The sequence below is a fragment of the Mauremys mutica genome, chromosome 2, assembly GCF_020497125.1.
Source record: "Mauremys mutica isolate MM-2020 ecotype Southern chromosome 2, ASM2049712v1, whole genome shotgun sequence".
Taxonomy (NCBI): domain Eukaryota; kingdom Metazoa; phylum Chordata; order Testudines; family Geoemydidae; genus Mauremys; species Mauremys mutica.
The window spans coordinates 266,886,385-266,909,950 of NC_059073.1; the positions used below are offsets into that span (position 1 = coordinate 266,886,385).

The window sequence follows — 23,566 nt, forward strand, 5'->3', positions numbered from 1 at the left end:
GATCTAAATGATGGGGTCTAAATTAGCTGTTACCACTCAAGAAAGGGATCTTGGAGTCATTGTAGATAGTTTTCTGAAAATATCCACTCAATGTGCAGTGGCAGTCAAAAAGGCTAACAGAATGTTGGGAATCAACCTGGTTTTGTATTGACTTTTGGAAGGTAAACACTATTTCGAAATTCAATGCCTATCCAATGCCTGGGATCAGTAAGCTGCTTGATGGACTGGGGACCTCCATGTATATTTCAACCCTGGATCTCACTAAGGGTACGTCCATACTACCCGCCCGGATCGGCGGGTAGCAATCGACTTCTCGGAGTTCGATATATCACGTCTCATCTAGACGCAATATATCGAACTCTGAACGCGCTCCCGTCGACTCCGGAACTCCACCACCACGAATGGCGGTGGCGGAGTCGACGGGGAAGCCGCGGACGTCGATCCCACGCCGTGAGGACGGGTAAGTAGTTCGAACTAAGGTAGTTCGACTTCAGCTACGCTATTCGCGTAGCTGAAGTTGTGTACCTTAGTTCGACCCCCGCCCCCCAGTGTAGACCAGGCCTAAGAGTTATTTACAGATCTCACTGACTGCTGAGTCCAGGGAAAAGACTGCCTTCTCTATGCTGTGGGGTCTCTACCAATTTAAAACCATGCCCTTCGGCCTGCATGGAGTCACGGCCATCTTTTAGTGCCTGATGGAACAGGTACTCTGTCCACATGGGTTGTATGCCAAGGCATACATCGATGACATTGTTATCTACAGCCAGAGCAAAGGGAGGATCAGCTGAGGCACATATCATCTGTCCTACAAGCCCTTCAGGAGCCCTCAGCTTGAAAATGATGGCTGCAAGCGAGAGGTGATGTACTAGAGCTACCAAGTGGGAAAGGGGCAGTTGAGACTAAGTGCAGGCTCTGATGCAATGTGCCATCCCCATGACAAAACACCAAGTATGCCATTTCCTCTACCTCTCTGGGTACTACCAATGCTTCAGTCTCACCTTTGCTATCAGCATGGTGCCCTTGATGGACCTGGTAAGGAACACCAGCACCAAGAAGGTCCTTTGGACAGTAGCCTGTGAAACGGCCTTCCAGAAGCTAAAGGAGTGGCTGAGCTGAGAACTTGTGCTCACCCAGCCCAACTTCACCAAGAAGTTTATGTTCCAAACAGACAACTCTAAGGTGGGTCTGGGCATGATGTTATCCCAAGACATTGATGGAGAAGAACACTCCATATTGTACCTCAGCAGGAAGTTGTTCCCATGAGAAACCTCCTATTCAGACATAGAGAAGCAGGCCCTAGCAGTGAAATGGGCTGTGGATGTTTTGAAGTACTATTTGTGGGGGAATACCTTTCAGCTAGTGACTGACCATACCCCGCTATGGTGGCTGATCACCATGAAAGATACCAACCACAGAATTATGAGATGGTACCTCTCATTGCAGCTGTACAGCTCTGAAATCCTGCACCGGGCAGGGAAAAATCACAAATTGATGACTTTTTCCTCAAGGTGGGGTGGAGGGGGAAGATTGCATCTGACACTGAACCTGAGGTCTTAATGGACAAAATAGTGTGTATGTTTTACATTAACAGACTAGGGGGAGCACAATCGCACTCCCTATGCATGAAAACCATCCGATTATGGAATCGGTGCATACAGCACCACGTACAAATTGTTGTGTCATACCTACCCGGCTGTCACAACACTACCGCCGATACGCTCAGCAGACACTTCTCCAAAGAACACAAGCGGGAATCACACCCCATGATACTACAGCAGCTCTTCTCCCAATGGGGCACCCCATCAATAGACCTCTTTTCCACAACCCAGAATCGCAAATGCCACCTCTTTTGCTCCAGAGTGGGATTCGGGACTGCATCCCTAGGAGACACATTCCTCATCCTGTGGAACAACTCTCTCCTGTATGCCTTTCCACTGATCCCTCTGATACTTAGGCCTGGTCTACACTGAGGTGGGGGAGAGTGTCGATGTAAGATACACAGCTTCAGCTACAGGAATAGTGTAGCTGAAGTCGACATATCTTATTGCAACTTACCTCCCGTCCTCATGGAATGGGATCGATCGCCGCGGCTCCCCCGTCGACTCCGCTTCCGCCTCTTGCCCTGGTGGAATTCCAGAGTTGACGGGAGCGCATTCGGGGATCGATTTATCGCGTCTAGATGAGACGCGATATATTGATCGATCGCTACTCACCAATCCAGCGGTTAGTGTGGACGTACCCACAGGGTCCTATGCAAGATCAGAGATGACATGGCATCCTTACCTGTTCCACATGTCTGCCCATCCTCCATGGACTCTCCCCAACAGACCAGATCTCCTTTCCCAGGACAACAGATGAATTCTTCACCCCCAGCTCCAGAAACTCCACTTGACAGCATAGTTCCTTCATGATTCAGACCCACAAATTAGCCTGTTCTGAGCAATTCCAATATGTCCTCCTTCATAGTAGAAAAGACTCCACTCATAAAACTTACCTGCAGAAGTGGAAGTGGTTTTCCCTGTGGTGTTCAAACAAACATTTATCACCCCATATCGTGACCTTTCCTAACATCCTAGACTACTTCCTGAAACTAAAACAGGACAGACTCTCGCTCAGCTCCATCAGGGTACACCTAGCGGCCCTTACTACCGTCCATGATTCGTTAGATGGATATTTACTTTTTGCACACCCCACCATAAAATGCTTCCTCACGGGCCTACAAAATCTCTACCCCGAGATTTATCCATCTGCAGCTGCATGGAATCTCAATTTCATTATTCGCGGTCTTATGAAACCTCCATTCGAGCCCTTAGCTACTTCATCTCTTCTTCATATGTCCATGAAGGCAGCCTTCTTGGTTGCCATAACACCAGCAAGGAGGGTAGGAGAAATCAGTGCCCTGCTGGCCTACCCTCCCTACGCAACCTTCTCCAAAGACAAAGTTACCCTGCGACCCCACCCTAAATTTCTCCCTAAGGTGGTATCAACCTTCCACCTTAACCAACCAATATACTTACCTACATTCTATCCCAAACCCCATGAGACTCCACACGAGGCAACGCTGCACACCCTCGACATCAGATGAGCACTGGCCTTCTATTTAGACAGGACTAAACCATTTCATAAGTCCTCCCGCTTATTTGTCTCCACTACCGAGTGATCAAAGTGTGCAGCACTTTCTAAACAACGACTTTCCAAGTGGATCTCTGACTGCATCAGATTCTGTTATCGCATTCAAAATGCTCAAGCGGCCAAGGGCATCAGAACTCATTCTACTTGAGCCATGTCAACATCTGTTGCTTTCCTCCATAATATACCCATTCCTGATATCTGTAAGGCAGCCACATGGTCATCTGAACTCACATTTACTAAACACTATGCTATCACACAGGATACCACAGCAGACACGATAGTAGGCCATACAGTACTGTCTACAGTACTCACTGCCACAATTCCAAAGTCCCACCAGCCTTAATGGGTACTGCTTCACATTCACCTGGAGTGGAGCACCCACAGGGACAGCACTCGAAGAAGAGAAAGTTACTCACTTTGCAGTAACTGAGGTTCTTCGAGATGTATGTCTCTGGGGGTGCTCTACTCTCTGCCCTCCTCTCCTCTACTTTGGAGTTCTGTACTGACTTCTCCATGGTAGAGAAGGAACTAAAGGGGGCGTGGAATGCAAGCGCTCAGGCAGACTCTAACGAGACCACGAGACAACAGCTGAGCGTGTGCATCCCAACCAGGCACTGCTACCAAAGATTTCCAATCAATGGCACCAGGATGCACCGTCACCTGGAGTGGAGCACCCGCAGGGACACACATCTCGAAGAACCTCAGTTACTGCAAAGTGAGTAACTTTCTCTTCCCCTGAGGGGTTCCTTTGAGGTATGGAGTGTCACACCAGTGGAGTGAGAGGGCCCAGATTCCCCTACTGTTAAGGGCGGTTAGCATAAGTAACTCCATTTTGGCAGCATAGGGCCGCCATTAAGGGAAAGCAAGTACATCACATACTGGGGTCGGCACTATATCTGGTTTCCTCTAGCTAACCACAAATGCAAACTGTCATATACCATAAAAGGAAGAAAATGTTAAGATTAGATAAAGAGGAAAAAACAACTTAACAGTTCAGGAAGGTTCTGGTGTATAAAGTTATTGCTTTCCTGAGTGCTAGCTGACATGTAAAAACATTTGGTTGTGATAGGTTGAAAATAGCTAAATGATTTGTTTATTGGCTAAAGCTTACGATGCACGAGGGCAACATGCCCCAATGAATAATATATAAACTCTGTGTAACTGGCAGGCGGGGTCCTTTCCCTGCTTAACGGGGAGGCACCACACTTAAGCGTAATAAACTTTCTGGTAATTAAGTACTCTGTGTAGTCAAATTCTTGTGCCTCAGCCTAGGAACGAATTGCCTGTGTGGCCTATTGGTTTAATTTCACAACACTAACCACCTGTGAACTGTACCCATTAGGCAGGGGCACCACTTGAGAGTGGTGCTCACTAGGAAAGGCTGTCACCGGAGATGAACTGTCGGGTGTAACTGCTGGCTTCGGCCCTAATTGCTAGGGGGGAGATGTTGGTGCTTGTGTTTGCATCCCACTATGCAATCATTCAGCATGCTAGAGACAATGCCAGATTTGGGTGAGTTGACCTTAAGTCCTTGTTCAGAATTACTCTGAGCCTACCTCCTGATTTCAAGGCTTGTGAATCACCGAGTGTGGAATGCATGTGTGCAATCACTCAAAGAACCAAAAATGGTTACTAGCCTATTCCATAACTGTTTTTCTGAGAGATGTGTGGCATGTGTCCGTTCCATGACCTACTCTCTGACCCCTCTACATTGGAGTTTTTCTAGTGAGGAGGAACTAGCAAGGGGGGAGGGATAGCTCGGTGTTTTGCACATTGGCCTGCTAAATCCAGGGTTGTGAGCTCAATCCTTGAGGGGGCCATTTAGGGATCAGGGCAAAAATCTGTCTGGGGATTGGGCCTGTTTTGAGCAGGGGGTTGGACTAGATAACCTCCTGCGGTCCCTTCCAACCCTGATATTCTATGAACTAAGGTGGGTTGAGGGTGGCTCCATCCTTAATGCTTGCATGCAGTGGCACAAGGCAGTAGAGGACACTCAAGCCACCCCAGTGGATGTAGCCAAGGGAAAACTTTCCAACATCTGTGCTCAGGGAGCTCTTACACCAAAGAGTGGAATAGGCATGTACAACACATCTTGAAGAACAACAGATACAGAACAGGTTATTAACCATTTATTTTGTAGCATCAGTTACCCATGGCATTTAGTGTTGCACAATTAGTTTAAAGATCACCTGCCAGCAGATTTCAAAGGGAACACAGGAATTGCCATATCAAGTCAGACCAGTAGTCCATTTAGTCTGGTATCCCTTCTCCAAAAGGGCCAACACCAGATGTTTTAGGGGAAGATGATAGAATCTCTCCTGAAAGAGTCTGTCTGCAGTTGTCAGAGTTGGATATCTGGTTAGAAAAGTGAAGAAATAAATCTCCCCTTCAACAGATGAATAGGATGAAAGAGGCAAAGAACCATTTTCAGATGAAAGCTTAATTTCTTGCCTATTTTTGGTTTGGTATTTTATTTTTAATTCCTTCTTGGGAAGGAACATTTTTGAGTTGGGAAGTGAAGAGGAGGAATCCGTAGAATGTACTGATATCCTTAATGATCCATCCTGCCTGTTCCAGAGTGAAGGGAGAAAAACCTTTTGCTGTCTTGACCTAGTCTTGTACAGCAAATTTTCAGGTAAGTGGAATTAAAATTTGCCATTATTTTGGATGGGCAAATTGAAGAAAAAAACTAAATGCTAATAAAATGTTAATAAAACATTAAAGTTTCATAGTTAAAATAAAAAAGCCAGGAAATGCAAACATGAAGGTTCCTACCGCAAGGTTTACTTGGTCACAGTGTACATCTTGCGGACTTAATACTATAAATTTAATAATTTATTAAACTACAAATTTAACAAGAACAAGAATAACCATTCTACATATCTGCAACATGAATAACATTTCTATAGGAACTTTAATTTTGCATTTCCTAATTTTTATTTTGAACTGTGTAACTGTAATGTTTTGTTAATATAGGTTTTTACATTTGATACATGAATGAACTTTATTTTGAAAGTGCCCCTTTTTAGCCGTTCATGAATTTGGCAGTTTCTTTTAAAAACATAATTCATCCTATCTATTTTCAATTAATTCCTATTTGGAAAGCTTTAAGTAATTGTTTCATAACATTTTTAATTATAGAAGTTAATGGGTTGTGACATCAGTTCAGCAAAGCACTTAAGCATGTGCTGAGCTTTAAATATGTAGAGAAAACCATTCCCTATTCTGCCAAGTACTTTAACACGTTCTTAAGATCAAGTCAGTAGGATTTAAGCAGGTGTTTAAATGTTTTGCTGAATTGGGGCTTACGTGCAACATAGAGGTTACTGTAAATGTTGTTTTTAATATTTTTTAAACAGGAAGCTGTAAAAACTAACAGGCAATTCACAAAATCAGTGACACCTTCCCATGTTCAAGATACACACTTCATTTATCCTGAGGCTGATGAGGAGAATGCTGGCACTGATATGAAAATAAATGGTAAAGATTTATCAAAGAAAGGCAAATCTCCAACAAAATCTAAAGGTAAAGGAGAAGATCATACATTTTCAAGACGCAAGTCTATTAATGAAACTGATAAATCAGTACAGAAATTACCAGCAGTTGACACAGGAAAGCAAACAGGTGAACTACTTTCAAGGAAAACTCCAGTAGAAACTGAGAAAAACCAAGAAACTGTGACATCTCAACTGAAAAATGTTAAACTAGAGAAAAAAGTGTTAACTGATAAAGAAAACGCTAAAGATTATGGAATTCCAGCAAGCAGTTTAAAGGAAAAAGTCCTTGTTCAGGAGAGAGAACTGTATAAAGCTAAAGAATCTGCTGGTGTCATGGAAGAGACTCCAAAACTTCAGTTTCCTCAGTCTGAATATGAGAGAGTACAGTATACTCATTCTACTGACAAAGAGTCACTCCCGTTGTTACCTGTTAAAATCAAAGAAGAATCAAAAGGGGAAAAAAAACATACAGAAGAAAAGTCAGAAACTGTAAGAAAATTAGTATTTTTCCTTTCATGCTTTTTCTTAAAAATGTAGATTAGATGAAGTATAAATGAAAACAGATTTACAATATAGTTAAGCCTTATTTTTCAAAGATAATTGTGACTTTACCAAATATAAGGGCTATTTCTTATCAAATGCTCTGATTTTGTAGACTTTCTTTCTTATTTTTCAACAGCAGTCCTAATAGTATAGGTTTTTCTAGTAGACTGGGAGGATGGGGGGACATGCAAAAAATTATTACTGCTTTTCTTGTCCCTAAAAATGTACTACTTTATCTGAAATATAAATATGTCTCTGTTGTAATGCCCCCTAAAATCAAAGACAACTCTAAAGGTGCATTACAAATACCACACCACATAAGTTTGCATGTTCTTTTTTTCTTTCTTTCTATATATTTTGATAAAAATGGGATTATTACTTTATTACTAGGACTATTAGAAATTATACCTTTTGGTCTTATCCTTTTCGCTATCCTGTCCTTTTTCTTTACTATCATTCTTTTTTCTGTTGCTCCTTATTTTTTCACTTTTTTCAGAAACTGCCCTTTATCACCAGAACTTCAAGGGCTCTTCTGAAAGTCCTGTCAAACTCCCATTATTGGACACTCACTAGGCCACAGTGTTTGGATCCCATCACTCTGGACCAGTGGTTCCCAAACGGGTTTGTGATCCCCTTGGGGATTCGCAAAATGTTACAGGGAGTTCTCAGGGGAAAAAATTCCCTAATGGCAAACAGAGCTATCCCTAGTGACCCCGGGCAGCACAGGACCAGCAGCCCGGAGCCCCTGGACTTCCAAGTGCTAAGCAGATCAAAGCAAGTATATCTATCACACTGAGGAGATTTAAACTTTGACTCCTTATAAGAAGTGGAAAGGGAGGTGGATATTTTTTGCTGTTTTTAAAATTAAATAGGCAGCTAATATTGTTTTTAAAATTATGATGAATAACAAGTTTAACCTTTGTTGTAATGTGCATTGTTTGCCTGGACTGCTCAAAACCTGAATGCTTGTGTAGGAGGAACTCTTTGAGTTGGCTTCTTAAATACCTTCATGCTGTTTCACATCTGATACTCCTTCATGAAACATAGGAGCCTTGTCTTATAACAGGCGTATTCAAAGTGATACAAGCTACGAAAGTGAGATCTTGGAAGAATGTTGCCATTTTCATAACGTAATAAAAATACTGTAATGATAAATAATAATTAATAAATAGTTTGTAATAAGCATGTAATAAAAACAAATGTTATATTTCCAAGGTCACTGCTTTTATAATTTATATTCAGGAAAAGGAGAAAATCCCTGAAATTATTCATGTTTAGGATGGGGTTCATGAGACTTGACATTTTAGTGAAAGGGATTCACAGGTTGTTAAAGTTTGGAAACCACTGCTCTGGATCCATATGCTTGTAAGTTTTCTTTGATCTGGATAGGCTCGAGCACTGTCTCTTTCTTAGGCCTCTCTGGCACACTTCCTGGGCCTGTTTCCACTTCATGGAAGTGGAACTTCACAGCCAGCTGCTCTAGGCCCCAGGACTAGTGCTGAACCCTCATGACACCCCAGTTACTTAAACATACCTATCATGGAGAACACATTACTAGACTGCTGCCTCGGGTCAAGATGCAGCATTTCAGGGACTCTTCCTACTCTAGTTGACCTGGTTCTTCTTCAAGTGATGTCCCTCTGGTGCTCCACTTCAGGTAAGGTGTTCCTGCACCATCGATTGGAGATTTTCGGTAGCAGCATCCGTGCAGGTCGTGCATGTGCGGTGTCTATTTCACGGCGCCATTGACACCTCATTTAGCACATGTACAACTCGACCCCCTCAGTTCCTTTTCAACCATCTTTGGCCTGAGATGGAGCTCTGTGGTAGTATCTCAATGTCTCTCTCTCTCTCAAACCTAGAGAAATAGAATTAGAAATCATTTTAGACCTTTCCTAATATAGACAGTGTTAGTTGAGTTAGTTTTAGTCAGTTAACATTTTCTTTTCTTTTTTCTCCCTTTCATTTTCATCAGAGCGGGAACACTTAACCCACTTCAACAATGCCTGGTTCCCCACGCTTTAAGAGATGAGGCTTATGCCACAAAGCAATGCTGGTCTCAGATGGACATTCTCTCTATGTTAGCTGTCTTGGTGAGTCACACATTCCTCAGAAGTGCACTCACTGCAGCAATCTGAAAGCGAGGGCCAGGTGTAATTGAAACTTCCACTTAAAACTTATTCTGATGGAGAAATCTCTCCAACCGGCCTCTTACCCATGGCAACAGATCCCTTCCACAGGGGGTTCCCTGAGCACATCCACTTCAACTAAGGACAATGCTCATTCCTCTAAAAGAGCAAGGAAAAAGAGCCACGACATCTCTGTAGAGAGAACTGCATAAAAAGAAATGGTTTCCTGCCAGGTCACTGTCCTCAGTGTTGACCACTCCACAGGTGAGCAACTTTCAGGCATCGGGCCCCTCTGATACTGTTCACACTGTCTGCCCCATCTGAAGGATAAGGAATCAAGGCACCAACCTAAGCCTGCCTCCTTCTCTATGGCATTGACAACGCTGGTGAGAGACATGGTACCGAGGCCCTCACCGGTGACTCTGCCTCTGCCACCAGTGCCAATGATTCCATTATCAGATAGAGCCAAGATAGCACTGCCTGCACCAAGGATGTTGGGCTACAAATCATCGGCATCCAGGGTAGCATCTAAAACAGCGACAAAAGGACATCACAGTTTCCTCTGTACTGCAGTCCCCACTCTTCAGGCTCCCCTGCACATATGGAACCGGAGCAAGCAGCATCCCCTACCGCCTCACTCTTGAGTGAATATGACGATGACCAAGAGGGGGGTACCTTCTCTTCACACCATTCTTCCCATATAGGTTGTAGATCACACTGGGAACCCAGGAAATCGAAGGCCCCCCATAGAGAAGAAATGCAACAGTGCTACGGACAACCATGGATGTGCCCACCTATGCCATTCCCCATACAATGGCTATTTGGGACCCATGGCCAGTGTACAGGACTCAATACACCAGACTGTCAACTCCACCCAGAGTTGAAATTAGATCACCACCACCATATTCCACATTGGAAACCTCCAAGCCCAGGAGGAAACGGAATGAGAGGGAAGAGGGTATTGAACAGGATATAACATCTCCTGCACATAATTCTTTTTCATCACCAGATGAAACTATAATGCTCCCATCTCCCATCATGGCTGATGATTTCAGTCAGTTCCAAGAACTGTTCAAAAGAGTAGCCCAGAGCCAGGAGATTCAGCTTGAGGAGGTGCAGGATACCCAGCACAAACTCCTCCAAATTCTGTAGACATCATCAATTTCCAAAATAGCGTTACCCATGAACAAAGCCATCATGGAACTGGTGGAGACAGTCTGTCAAATTGATTTAGTTGGGTTTGGTCCTGCTTTGAGCAGGGGGTTGGACTAGATGACCTCCTGAGGTCCCTTCCAACCCTGAGATTCTATGATTCTATGATTCTAAATGTCAGCTACTATCCCACCGACATGCAAGAGGGCAGACAGGAAGTACTATGTGCTGGGCAAGGATATGGATTTCCTTTTTTCCCATCAACCAACCAATTAACTAGTAGTAGAAGCCGCAATCAACAAGGCAAACAACCACAATACAGGTCAAGGAATATGAGTCTCAACTACTTCAGTTGGAAGGTCTATTCTACAGTGACATTACAATTCTAAGTTGCCAATTACAGTGCGCTCCTAGCCAAATATGACCATGATAATTATGGCAAACTAAACAACTTTATTAATGACCTCCCAGAGAACACAGAAACTGAGTGATAGCTGGTCGCAGAATGGCACTACAAGCCTCCCTGGATGTAGCAAACACAGTGACGTGAACAACAAGCACAGTCATTGTGATGCATAGAGCTTCATGGCTGCAATCTTCAGGGATTCAAAGATCTCCAAGTGAAGGTGGAGGATCTCCTATTTGACAAAGAAAAGCTTTTCTCTGTCAAAACTGATGAGGTCCTCCACTTGATGAGATTCCCAAGCTACCCTCCACACTCTCCATGTGTATATACACCTGCCATGAAACGGAGATGGTACCAGCCTTATCAACGAGTCAGAGACATCCCATTCCAACAACAACAACATCAATATGAACCCCAAAGACAAAGGCAGTGACCACAGAGATGCAGAGCCTCATACTCAATCCTCAATGTCAAAACTGACATCAACCAAACAACAAACAGGGGGGAGGGATAGCTCAGTGGTTTGAACATTGGCCTGTTAAACCCAGGGTTGTGAGCTCAATCCTTGAGGGGGCCACTTAGGAATTTGAGGCAAAAATCAGTACTTGGTCCTGCTAGTGAAGGCAGGGGGTTGGACTCAATGACTCTTCAGGGTCCCTTCTAGTTCTATGAGATAGGTATGTCTCCATAACTAAACAAATTTGAAAATTTGGTTGAGGGTCTGAACAACCTCCCTCACCAAATGCTACCCAGATCTTTGGCCAGCAATTATGCCCTTTTTACCCTGTCTGGGCATCAATAACTACAGATCAATGGGTTCTAGAGATCATAAGATGATGCTACATCATCCCTTTTACCTCCTGCCCACCAAGTCTACCCCCACCCCATCCCTCTTCAGAGACCCTTCTCATGAGTACCTGCTACAACAAGAAGTAGAGCATCTTATATAGTTAGGTGCCATGGAACTAGTTCCTCCACAGCACAGGAGGAAGGGTTTCTGCTTCCATTACTACTTAACCCAGAAGAAAAACGGAGGATGGAGGCCCATTCTAGATCTCCAAAATCTCAACAAGTTCATATGAGCCCAAAAATTCAAAATCATCACACAATAATGCCAGCAATGGAAAGACCTACAAGACACCTACTTCCATATCACCATACATCCCACTTACAGATGATTCCTCCAGTTCAGAGTGGGGAAGCACCACTACCAATACAGAGTCTTACCATTCAACCTTTCCATCCCTCTGTGAGTCTTCTCCAAAACCCTTGCGATAGTAGCGGCATACTTATGCAAACAAGGGATAATGATTTTCCCATATCTAGGTGACTGTTTACTAAAAGGGCCTACCCTGTTAGAAGCAATGGACATCATCTGGAGGACTATTACTCTCTTCTGGGAACTAGGGCTACAAATAAATGAACAAAAATAAACCCTAGTTCCTGTAAAACAATCGAACTTCATTGGGGTGCACCTCGACTCCAAAGAGGCCAGGGCATCGTTCATTACTGATGAAGAGATTCATAACACTGAACAACCTTATCTTGGTAATCATGACCAGCCTATGAATATTGGCATGAACATATCTACAGCTATTAGATAACATGGTGGCCACCACTTTCATGGTAAGGCATGCATAACTACATATGCACAGCCTACAAGGCTGGCTGAATTAAGTGTACATACCGAGCAAGCACAAACTGAGCAGAAGCCTAACACTCCCACCCAAAGTTCTGGAATCTCTACAATGGTGGACAAGACCAGAAAAATATGCACAGGGATCCCTTTTCACCAGGATCCACCATTATTAATAACAACAACGGATGCCTCTTTGATAGGCTGGGGCTCCCACCTGAACCACCATACGATCCAAGGAATATGGTCATTTATGGAGCCCCAACTACACATTAACTTACTAGAACTATGCATGGTCTTCATTGTGTGCCACCATTTCCTCCCAATGATAAAGAACAAAACAATATGCGCAATGACTGACAACATCGTTTGCATGTTCTATATAAATCAAAAGGGAGGAGCTTTCTTCCACTGTCTAGGCACCGAGGTCATGAAGTTGTGGAACTGGTGCATAAGCTATATCAATATTTCAACTTTCTATGTCCCCGGCTGCCAGAACATGACTGTGGACACACTGAGCAGGCGGTTCTCACAAGACCATGAATGGGAGCTGAACAAGGGGTCCTATAACCCATATTCCAATGATGGGGCTTTCCCCCCCATTGACCTATTCATGACAGCCAGAGGTGAAAGTAAGCTGGTACGGGCCGGTACGGAGGACCGGTAAGAAAAGGAGACTGACTGAGGGAGGGAGAGAGAAGCTTGCTCCCTGCATAAGAATAGTTTAAACTCAGCTGTTCCCTGATGGTTCACCCCCCAGGGCTAGGTTTCTGGCAGCCTTGTTAATTTCACTCACAGTAGCTGGAGGGAGGGGGGTCGAGGGGAGGGTGTGTTTGACCATGGCAGCGGCAGTCCTTTTCTGCCCCTGGGATGAGGGGATCTCTCCAATACTAATATACACAACAAATACAAGCATTTGGCTGCCTAGCTTAAATCCAGAGCTAATAAAAGCAGGTGGAAGGGAAAAACTCACTGTCACACTGGTTTCTCATCTTCTCCCTCCCCCTCCTCCAGCCAGGCTGCAGACAAGGCTCTGCATTCCTCCCCTCCCCAAGCAGGGGTTCTCCTCTAGGCTCTAGCTTGCAGTAGGGAGACTGGCTGAGATGCCTGCTGCTGCTGCCTGCAAAAGAACAGTTTAAACTCAGCTGTTCCCTGTGCAGTTCAGTGCCAGAGTTAGGAACTGTTTCTGGCATCCTTGGTAATTTCACTCCCAGTTGTTGTTGGGTGTGTGTGACCATGGCGGGGGCAGTTCTTTTGTGCCCCCGGGATGAGGGGATCTCCTAAACACAATCAAAATCAGGAACCATTTCCAAGTTCAAATCTATCCCATTCCCTCCCCAGCAGAGGATCATGGTTGTGATGTCCAAACTGTTTGCAGATCCTCTTTGAAATGTTACTGTTTAAAAAAAATACAAAAAACATGGACAACATGGTGGAAAGATGTGTCATGATGATTAGGGTTTATTTTGGGCAGAGCAATTTTGCTAAAGCAACTAAAGATTCACAGGGAAAGCAAATAGCCCCCATAGACAAAACCACAAAGGGATTGGAGGGGAAAACTGAATATTCAGGGAAATTATTGTGCCTCCTTTGAAAGAAATAGTAGTTTTAATTCCAATCCACCCTCTTTATATATTGATTTAAACACCTGAAATGTCCTTAGGACATTGGGTGCAATCTCAGATCTCTTTGTTTTGTCCTGCCTGCAGAGTGCAGAGGCTAAAATTGACAAAACTTTCTCTAAATATCTTATATATTTCATGAAGGCTATTCCAGTTGTCATTAATTCACCCCTGACTTCCCCCCCCCCACCGGCTCCCTCCCTGGCTGGCTGTAGTTTTTGCCTTGGTTACTTACTCCTTGGCAGACCCAGCCCAGCGGCACCTGCTGGCTCTCTGCAGGCAACAGCCCACAGGGGCTGGTTGCTGGGGTCGCTGCTGGTTGGTGGCAGGCTGCAGCTGCGTTGTTTGTGACACATTCATACACATACACATACATACAGTCAGAGGTGAAAGTAAGCTGGTCTGGTCCGGTATGGCGTACCGGCAAGAGCCAGTATGCCGTGCTGGACTGCATCGACTTCCATGGCGGGGATTCAAAGGTCTCAGCCGCGGGCAGCCCAGAGCCCTTTGAATCCTGGCCGCGGCTCCGGCGGCCGGGCTGGGGCAGGGATTTAAAGGGCTCCGGGCTTCCCTCAGCAGCAGGAGCTCTGGGTCCTTTAAATTCCTGCCCCAGCCCCGCAAAGCTCGGGGTTCCCCCTGGCGGCCAGAGCCCTGGGCCCTTTAATTTACCCCTGCCATGCCCCCTCAGGAGTCCGGCAGTACCGGTAAGTTCTGTAAGTTACTTTCACCACTGATGACAGCACAGAATCACAAATGCCCTCACTTTTGCTCGGGGAGGGGAACACCCTATCACTATGGCATACCTTCCTAATCAGATGGGACACATCTCTCCTTTATGCGTTCCATCTGATATTGCTGCTCTGGCAGATTATACACAAGATACATGTTGACAAAGCCAATGTCATACTAATAGCCCTGATGTGGCCCAGAGAGACTTGATACCCTTACCTGCTGCACATGGTATTCGCCCCACAAACTCTCTGACTCCTGGCAGACCTGCTCTCATAGGATGACGGCTGGGTTCCCTATCCGAATCTGGAGAAACTTCACCTCAGTAATAACAGTTAATTTAGACCCCATCATTTTATATGTATAGTTGGGATTATGTTTTCTAATGTGCATTACTTTGCATTTATCAACATTGAATTTCATCTGCCATTTTGTTGCCCAGTTTTGTGAGATCCTTTTGTAGCTCTTCACAGTCTGCTTGGGACTTAACTATCTTGAGTCATTTTGTATCATCTGCAAATTTTTCCACCTCACTGTTTACCCCTTTTTCCAGATCATTTATGAATATTTTGAATAGGACTGATCCCAGTGAGACCCCTGGGGGACACCACTATTTACCTCTCTCCATTCTGAAAAATGATCATTTATTCCTACCCTTTGTTTCCTATCTTTTAACCAGTTTCCAATCCATGAGAGGACCTTCCCTCTTATCCCATGACAGCTTACTTTGTTTAAGAGCCTTTGGTGAAGGAACTTGTCAAAGGCTTTCTAAAAATCTAAGTACACTTTATCCACTGGATCCCCCTTGTCCACATGCTTGTTGACCCCCTCAAAGAATTCTAGTAGATTGGTGAGGCATGATTTCCCTTTGTACTATGCAGTACTGGAGGGATATGCCTCTACTTCAGCTCCAAGACTTAAAGCATTGAAGAAAACTTGCTTGGCTCAGGCTTCCATGGTACTATGGCAACAATCTAAATGTATCAGGCACAGTCAGATGCTTCAGCACTGGGATGTCAGCAGCCTGGTTCATTGGTCCAGACAGCATCAAAGATTTTAGCTTCAGTGAAAGACACTGAAAACACCTCCTGATAAGGGGTGGAAGGCAATTTTGGTACTCTTCCGCCCGCCCCCGCGCCTTACAACTGAGGCACTGGAAACTTCTTCAGTGCTCTTCTTCAGAGAAGCAGAAGACATCAGGATAACTCCTGAATTATAGTCTCCTCTTTTGAACTATTCTCCTTTTTCAATTGAATCTACATCACCATTAGAGCAACCAAGGGTGCTCCCATACACATAAACATGATGGACAGTCTGCTTCAAAAATGTCAGTACAGCTGTAAGTGTCTTGTCATTCTTTCTGTGGATTCTTCATCTTCTCAAGTGCCTGGCAGGAATCAATCATCAGATCATAGCCCACCTGTGCCCACTCCATCTCGAATCAAAAGACAAATGAAAGAGGACTATGATAAGGATCTCACTTTCACGGTGTTAGCTCAAGACCTGTTCAGATGCGTTTTTGTTTGATCCAAAGTTTATGTGGCAGGCCAAAACTGGGAGGGTGACTTGTTGGGTCAGTGATAATGTGACGTCCAGACATTTTTCCCTTCCATGGCTGGATTCTGAAATATGAGGTGGTCACATGTGGTCCAAAGTGTTTTTTGCGATATTAGACATTATGGGGATATGTTGTCCATAACCTGCCAGATGGGAAGTTCTGGGTAGTCTTCAGCATTGGAAGATGCAGCTACTTCATGCACAAGTGGAAAATCAAAGACTCTGCTTTGTGCGACTGTGGTGAAAACATCAAAGCCATTGAACATTTCATAATGCAGTGTCGTAAATATGGATTCAAAGGTGAAATGGATGATATATACTGTGTCACAGAGGAGTCCTTGAAATGGCTTATGGACCTTTAAATGCATTTATAGAATGTTGCTCTGCAGACACCATACATGTGAGAAATCTCAAGATCTAATGTTTTTACCTTGGGACAACCACTGTGAGATAATAAGCCCTATCCCTATGGATTTCAACCTTGGATGTACTGGGCCCTCCGGTTTCAGCACTGAAAACTGACCAGTCATTTTTCAACTTCTATCAGAGACTACATTCAGATCCTCAAATGAACCATGAGGATATACCACAGTCATCCGGCACCTCAGCTGATATCAGAACCTCAACAGTCTTGCTCCTGGGAAGAGGATGAAGAGATGCAAGATGAACCTTCTTCACCCAGGGCTTTCTCTCCACACTCCCTGGGGGAAACTTCCACACTCTCATTGGGGGATGGTGTTAAAACATATCAGGAACTTTTCAAAAGAAAGGCAAACTCTCTTTGGAACTGGTTCAAGACAAGGCATGTAAACTATTTGACATTTTGCAACCCACCATTCATGGAAGCATAGTCCTTCCTATAATGAGGGCATTCCATAAATAATTTGCAGGTTCAAGATTCCTCCATCAGCTATCTAAGCAACCTCAAAGAAAGCTGAACAAAAGCATCAGGTTCCATCTAAAGGGTTTGAGTATTTTTAATTTGCATCCACCTCCATCATCTTAGTGGTCACTGCAATTAATGAAAGGTCTAAGCTGGTTTAGAAGACTTCTCCACAAGAAAAATAAAGTGCCAAATAAACTGAATTTGTTTATTCATCAGGTTTATTCAGCATTAGCTATGCTAGCTGAATAAAATTATACAAAATAGGACATATCAATCACAACATAGACTACTTGACTATGCTAGCTGAATAAACTACTTGACTATGCTAGCTGAATAAAATTATACAAAATAGGACATATCAATCACAACATAGACCTGGTGGCTGCACATCTCATAGGAGAATCCAATGCACTAGTGGACTGGCTAAACAGAAAACAGGCTTCTTCTCACAGATTGTCTCTAAAGGAAACATTGTTAACAAAGCAGCAAAGAGTCTTGTGGCACCTTATAGACTAACAGACGTTTTGGAGCATGAGCTTTAGTGGGTGAATACCCACTTCGTCGGATGCATCCTTTCATTAATTGCAGTGACCACGAAAGCTCATGCTCCAAAAACGTCTGTTAGTCTATAAGGTGCCACAAGACTCTTGCTGCTTTTACAGATCCAGACTAACATGGCTACCCCTCTGATTGTTAAAAAAAATATTTAAAATTTGACTATTCCCAAAAATAGACCTTTCTGCAAACAAAAACAAGAAGTATCCCCTTTTTCTTTCAAGGTGCTTTAGCAGATGTGTTTCTAATCTCTTGATCAAATGATCTACTACATGCATTGCCTTCCTTTCCTCTAATACCCAAAGTACTAAGGAAAGTGAGACAAAACAGAGCTCAGATGATCCTAGTGGCTTCAGCATGACCTTATCAGTTTTGGTATCTGGACCTACTGCAGTTCTCTATTCTCTTCCCCTTTTGACAGATATAATCTCTCAGGACTCTGGACACATACTCCATCTGGATCCAAAATCCCTTCACCTCATGGCATGGAGGGTCTCTTGTTAGCTTCCGCAGATAGGAAACATTCTGGTGAGATTCAGAGGGTCATTATGGAACGGATAAAGCTGTCCACCAGAAAACTGTACATTGCTAAGTTAAAGCATTTTCTCTTATGGGTGAAGATGAAGCAAATTGATCCTCTACAAATGTCTGTTCTGTTAATTCTAGATTATCTACCATCATGCAAGCCATCCAGGACTCTCATTAAACTCAGTCAGAGTTCATCTGGCTGCAATTTTGGCCTTTCATTCCCCTATTCAAGGCTCTTTGGTATTTTCCCATCCTACAATAAAAAGATTTCTAAAGGATTATTGCATATCTTTTCATCAATTAAAGATATACCACTCTAGTGGAATTTGAATTTAGTTCTCTGTTCTCCTTTTGAGCCTCTTTCATCTTCCTCATTCCACTAGTTATCAGTTACAGTGATTTTATCCAAAGATTGTTTCTGACTTTCATATTAATTTCTAAGACCTCATTCATCATTATGAAGTGAAGTTACATCACTGGATGTTAGAAATTCTCTCTTATACTATCTTAATAGAATAAGACCATTCAGAAAATTCTCTAGATTCTTTATTATGTATGAAGGCTTAAAAGGCCAAATCAGTCTCTTCTCAAAGATTATCTAAATGGATTGTAGTCGATATAGATAATTCTTACTTTATTAATAATCTGCAGCCTCTAGCTTGAGTAACTGCTCATTCTACACACCTTAAGAGGAGGATGGAGATTCACCTCCTCAAATGGACATTCAGCCACATGTACAGGAGTTAGGTGGGGATTCCTCTCCTGATGAAAATGTGTCACTTCATCTGTCTCCCTTTGAGGACATTATTCAATTTCGTGAGTTTGTCAGCAGAATGGTTAGTACATTAAACCAACCATCTGTTGCATTAAATCAATCTCCTCACCCAGTTTGATATTTTCAGTACTACAGCTACCAAAAAGATATCCTTACCAATGTTGGAAGGTTTCTGTCAACCAGCAAGATCAATATGGAATAATTCATTATCAGGTCACCCTAATTAAAAAAAAACAGATAAATTATATCAAACTCCTTATTAATGTTTGTCATGCTTTCATGAGTATCCTCCTAACTCAATAGTAGCAGTAGCACCAATACAGAGATCAAGATCTGGATATTTACACTTCACTACTAACTATATAAAGAAGGGAAAAGATTGGATTCTTTGGAAAGGAAGCTGTTTTCTTTGTCTTCCTTGAATATGAGGATTACTAACTATCAAACAGTTATGGCTAGATGCCAATTTTATCTTTGGGACAACATGTCACTGAAGAGCACTGGAAGTTAGCAAATGCCCTAAAAAAGGTCAAAATGTGGCAAAGCACACTCTTAGAGCATCCTTGGATGTCTTGGATGCTGCTTCAGGATCAGTAGCCTCTTTGGTAGCCTTTTGCAGGTACAGTTGGTTATGGTTGTCTTCCCTCCTCTGTGAGACAAAGTGAAAGATTGATGATCTTCCATTTGAGGGACACAGTCTGTTCAGTTCTCAGACAGACAACATTTTAGAGAAAATGAAAGAAACCAGATCTATGGCAAGATCTCTGGGATTTCTGCAGCCTTTCAGGAGAACTCATTCCCATGTTTAGATACCAGAGACAATATTACCCATCTTTTTCTTCATCATCTTACTACTCTTAAAGATACTAGTGTCAACGTCAGCAACAACAGCATGCTCCTCCATCTCAGTCTCAGTATAGGAAACAATCCTTCAAACAAAGATGGTACTAAAGGAATCTTCTACCATTTCTTCTTTGCCTAATATAAGATGTCAGGTTTGATGATATTCTCGAGAGCTGAAAACTGACTGCAGGCTCTTCTCCAATACCCTTCAGAGACCACCTGTCCCACTTTTAACAATAAATGGCAAAACATCACTATGGACAGATGGGTTTTGGATATAGTAAAAGAGGGTTCCATCATCCAGTTTGAGACCCTTCCTCTATACCATGCCCATCTTCCCTTGCTTTTCAGGAGAGGGTTCTGAGAGTAGAGATCTATTCTCTGTAACAGGAGGGAGCAACAGAGAATGTTCCAGAAAGTCTTGGGAATCAGGGAGTTTATTCCCATTATTTCCCCTGGTTCCAAATAAAGACTGGGGTCTATGACTGATCCTGGATCTGTGAAAATTAAACTACATTAGGAAGTTCTCCTTCAAGATGTTGACTCTTGGATCAATCACTTTCCCATCACTTTCCACTCTAGATTGGTTTGCTGCTCTCGATCTCAAAGATGCCTAGGCCACAGAAAGTACCTTTCATTTGCTCTAATACAAAGTCCTCCCCCTTTGGCCTTTCTACTGCTTCCAGGGTTTTTATAAAATGCCTTTCTCAAGTAGTAGCTTTTGTGAGAAGAAAAGGGTCATTAATTTTTCTATATCCAGATGCCTGATTTCTGAAAGCTCATTCCAACAAAACAAAATCTCATTCCAACAGAACAAAATAAGTCTCGACACATGTTCTCTATTCCAAGATCTAGGATATTTAATAAAAAAGAAATCCCTTTTGAATCCAACACAAAGAATTCCTTTCATGGGAGCATTTTCTTGATTCCAGAGCAGTGAGGACTTCCTAAGACTGAAATCCAGCGTACAATGCTTACTTCAGGAACCATCTCAAGAAGTGATGCTCTTCCTCACCCTTCTGGGTGTTTTGGCATTGACAATGTACATTACAAAGTATGCTAGATGCAAAATGAGACCTCTCCAACATTGGGTTTCCAGAAATTTCAGCCCCACAAGACACAGCATCTTCATGATACTTATCATTCCAAGGAAAGTTCAAAATAGTCTCTTACGGTGGATTAATTCCAAAAAAGTACTGAGTATCAGAGGTACTGAGTATCTGTACATAAAAGGATAAATGGACACAAATGAGACATCAGAATGGTAACATACAAAAGCCAGTAGGAGAACATTTAAATCTCCCTGGACATTCAATAACAGATTTAAAAGTAGCCATTCTTCAACAAAATAACTTCAAAAACAGACTTGAAAGAGAAACTGCAGAGCTACAATCCATTTGCAAGCTTAACACCATCAATTTGGGCTTGAATAGGGACTGGGAATGGTTGGCTCACTACAAAAGCAATTTTCCCTCTCTTGGTATTGACACCTCCTCATCAATTATTGGGAGTGGACCACATCCACCCTGACTGAATTGGCTTTCAACATTGGTTCTCCACTTGTAAGGTAACTCCCTTCTCTTCATGTGCCAATATATATTTGTAATTTTCACTCCATGCATCTGAAGGAGTGGGTTTTTTACCCACAAAAGCTTATTCCCAAATAAATCTGTTAGTCTTTAAGGTGCCACCAGACTCCTCATTGTTTTTTTAAAAAAAGTACTGAGCAAGTACCCTGACTCCTTCTGTAATAATGACAACAGATACTTCAAAAACAGGTTGGAATGCACCTTGACCATTTACTAACAAAAAGTCTTCAGAATCTTCAAGAGTAACATCTTCACATCAGTGTTCAGGAACTATGGGATATCCAGTTAGCACTTGGTGGTCCAAGTTGCCCTGGACAATCTGACAGGAATATACAATGTAAACAAACAGGGAGGAACCCGCTGGTCTCAATTTTACAAAGAAACAATAAAACTCTGGGATTGGTGTTTACCTCATGGAATTTATCCAGTTGCTTTGCACATAGCAAAATTGCACAATGAGCTAGTAAACCAACTAAGCAGATGCACAAGTGGTTTCTGAAAGAATGAGTGATTCAGGACATCTTTGATCACTGGGGTTTTCCAAGCACACATGGGCATTCAGTTGTTAACAGATGCATTTCTCCTCAATTGGAAAACAGATCTGATGTATGCTTTCCCCTTTTTCCATTAATGTTGAAGGTTGTAAAAAAGGTCAGGCAGGATTCAGCCAAAGTGATACTTGTTGCTCTGGCATGGCCGAGACAATAATGGTACGTGGACTTAATGCTCCTTTCCAAGGTGAAATTCAAATGGTTATCCAAACCTTCTGTCAAAAGAAGAAGAGAGAATATACCAACCAGACCCACAATTGCTATATTTCAAGGCCTGGGCGATAGGGCTCTAACAGATTTAGAGAACTCTTTTCATCTTGATGTGCAGCATGTATTGCTCAATTCTAGAATGTAAATGTTATGATTTAAAACTGAAGTGATTTCTATTGTGGGCCTCTCTGATAATGGTATTGATCCAGTTTTGGCTCCTGTCCAGTTTATTTTAGAATATTTGTTATTTCTAAAAATTAAGGGTCTATCTGTTCCTTCACTTAGCGTACATTTAGCTGCAATAGTAGCTTTACATATACCTGGGAAAGGTAAAACATTTTTTTCTTGTTATATTGTCAAAAGGTTTCTGACAGGTCTACTGACTCTTATCTGCCAGTGAGTGACCAAATTCCACCTTGGGATTTAAACTTAATATTAACCCAACTCATGTCTCCATCTTTTGAACCATTATCATCTATATCTTTATTTAATCTAAAACAGCCTTTGTTATAGCAATTACATCATCTAAATCTGTGGTTTTCAAAATTTTTTCATTTGCCGACCCCTAAAAAAGTTTGAACGGAGGTGTGGACCCCTTTGGATATGGCCATCCCTAGCTATTCTGGGGCCGTATGCAGCCCCCCCAATGGGGTGTGTGTGGGGGGGGCCCCAGGCCTCCGTGGGGAGGGCTGGCCCCAGGCCTCCATGGGGGGTGGGGCTGGCTTGGGAGGCAGCGGGGAACTGCCCCTTAGCACTCACCGTCCATGCGGCTGGGGCCAGGTGGCTGCACTTCCCACTGCTGGTGAGTGTAGGCCTAACCCTGCTGCTGTCCCCAGGTGTGGGAATAGGCGAGGCTGGGGCTGAGCAGGGGAAGGAAGGGGTGGGGCAGGGGAGGAGCAGGGCAGGGGCTTTGGGGAAGGGGGGGAGTTGGGGTGGGAAGAGGCGGGGCTGGGACAGAGCAGGGCCCTGGGGAAGAGGCGGGGCAGGGCCTAGAGCGGCACACAGCTGCACAGGGCACCAGGAAATGTGGTGCCCCAAATTTCCTGGTGCCCTACGCAGCTGCATACTTTGTGTATGGGTAAGGATGGTCCTGCCTTTGGCAATCTTAGACATAGTTTGCTGACCCTCAGGAGTCTGTGGACCGCAGGTTGAAAACCACTGATCTAGATGGAGGTATGAACTTCATGCCTTAATGGCTTACCTTCCATTTACAGTTTTTCATAAGG

At 43.3% G+C, this 23,566-nt stretch overlaps 1 protein-coding gene across 1 annotated transcript in view; it reads left to right on the top strand.

Moving 5' to 3' along the window:
- Nucleotides 1-23,566, top strand: part of CCDC7 (coiled-coil domain containing 7) — a gene marked incomplete at its 3' end in the record, with an annotated part of 176,426 nt that overhangs the window by 133,986 nt on the left and 18,874 nt on the right. The window contains exon 18 of the mRNA XM_045004155.1: nt 6,492-7,118. Within this exon, the coding sequence (XP_044860090.1) occupies nt 6,492-7,118 (627 nt within the window). The remainder of the gene's footprint in view (nt 1-6,491; nt 7,119-23,566) is intronic.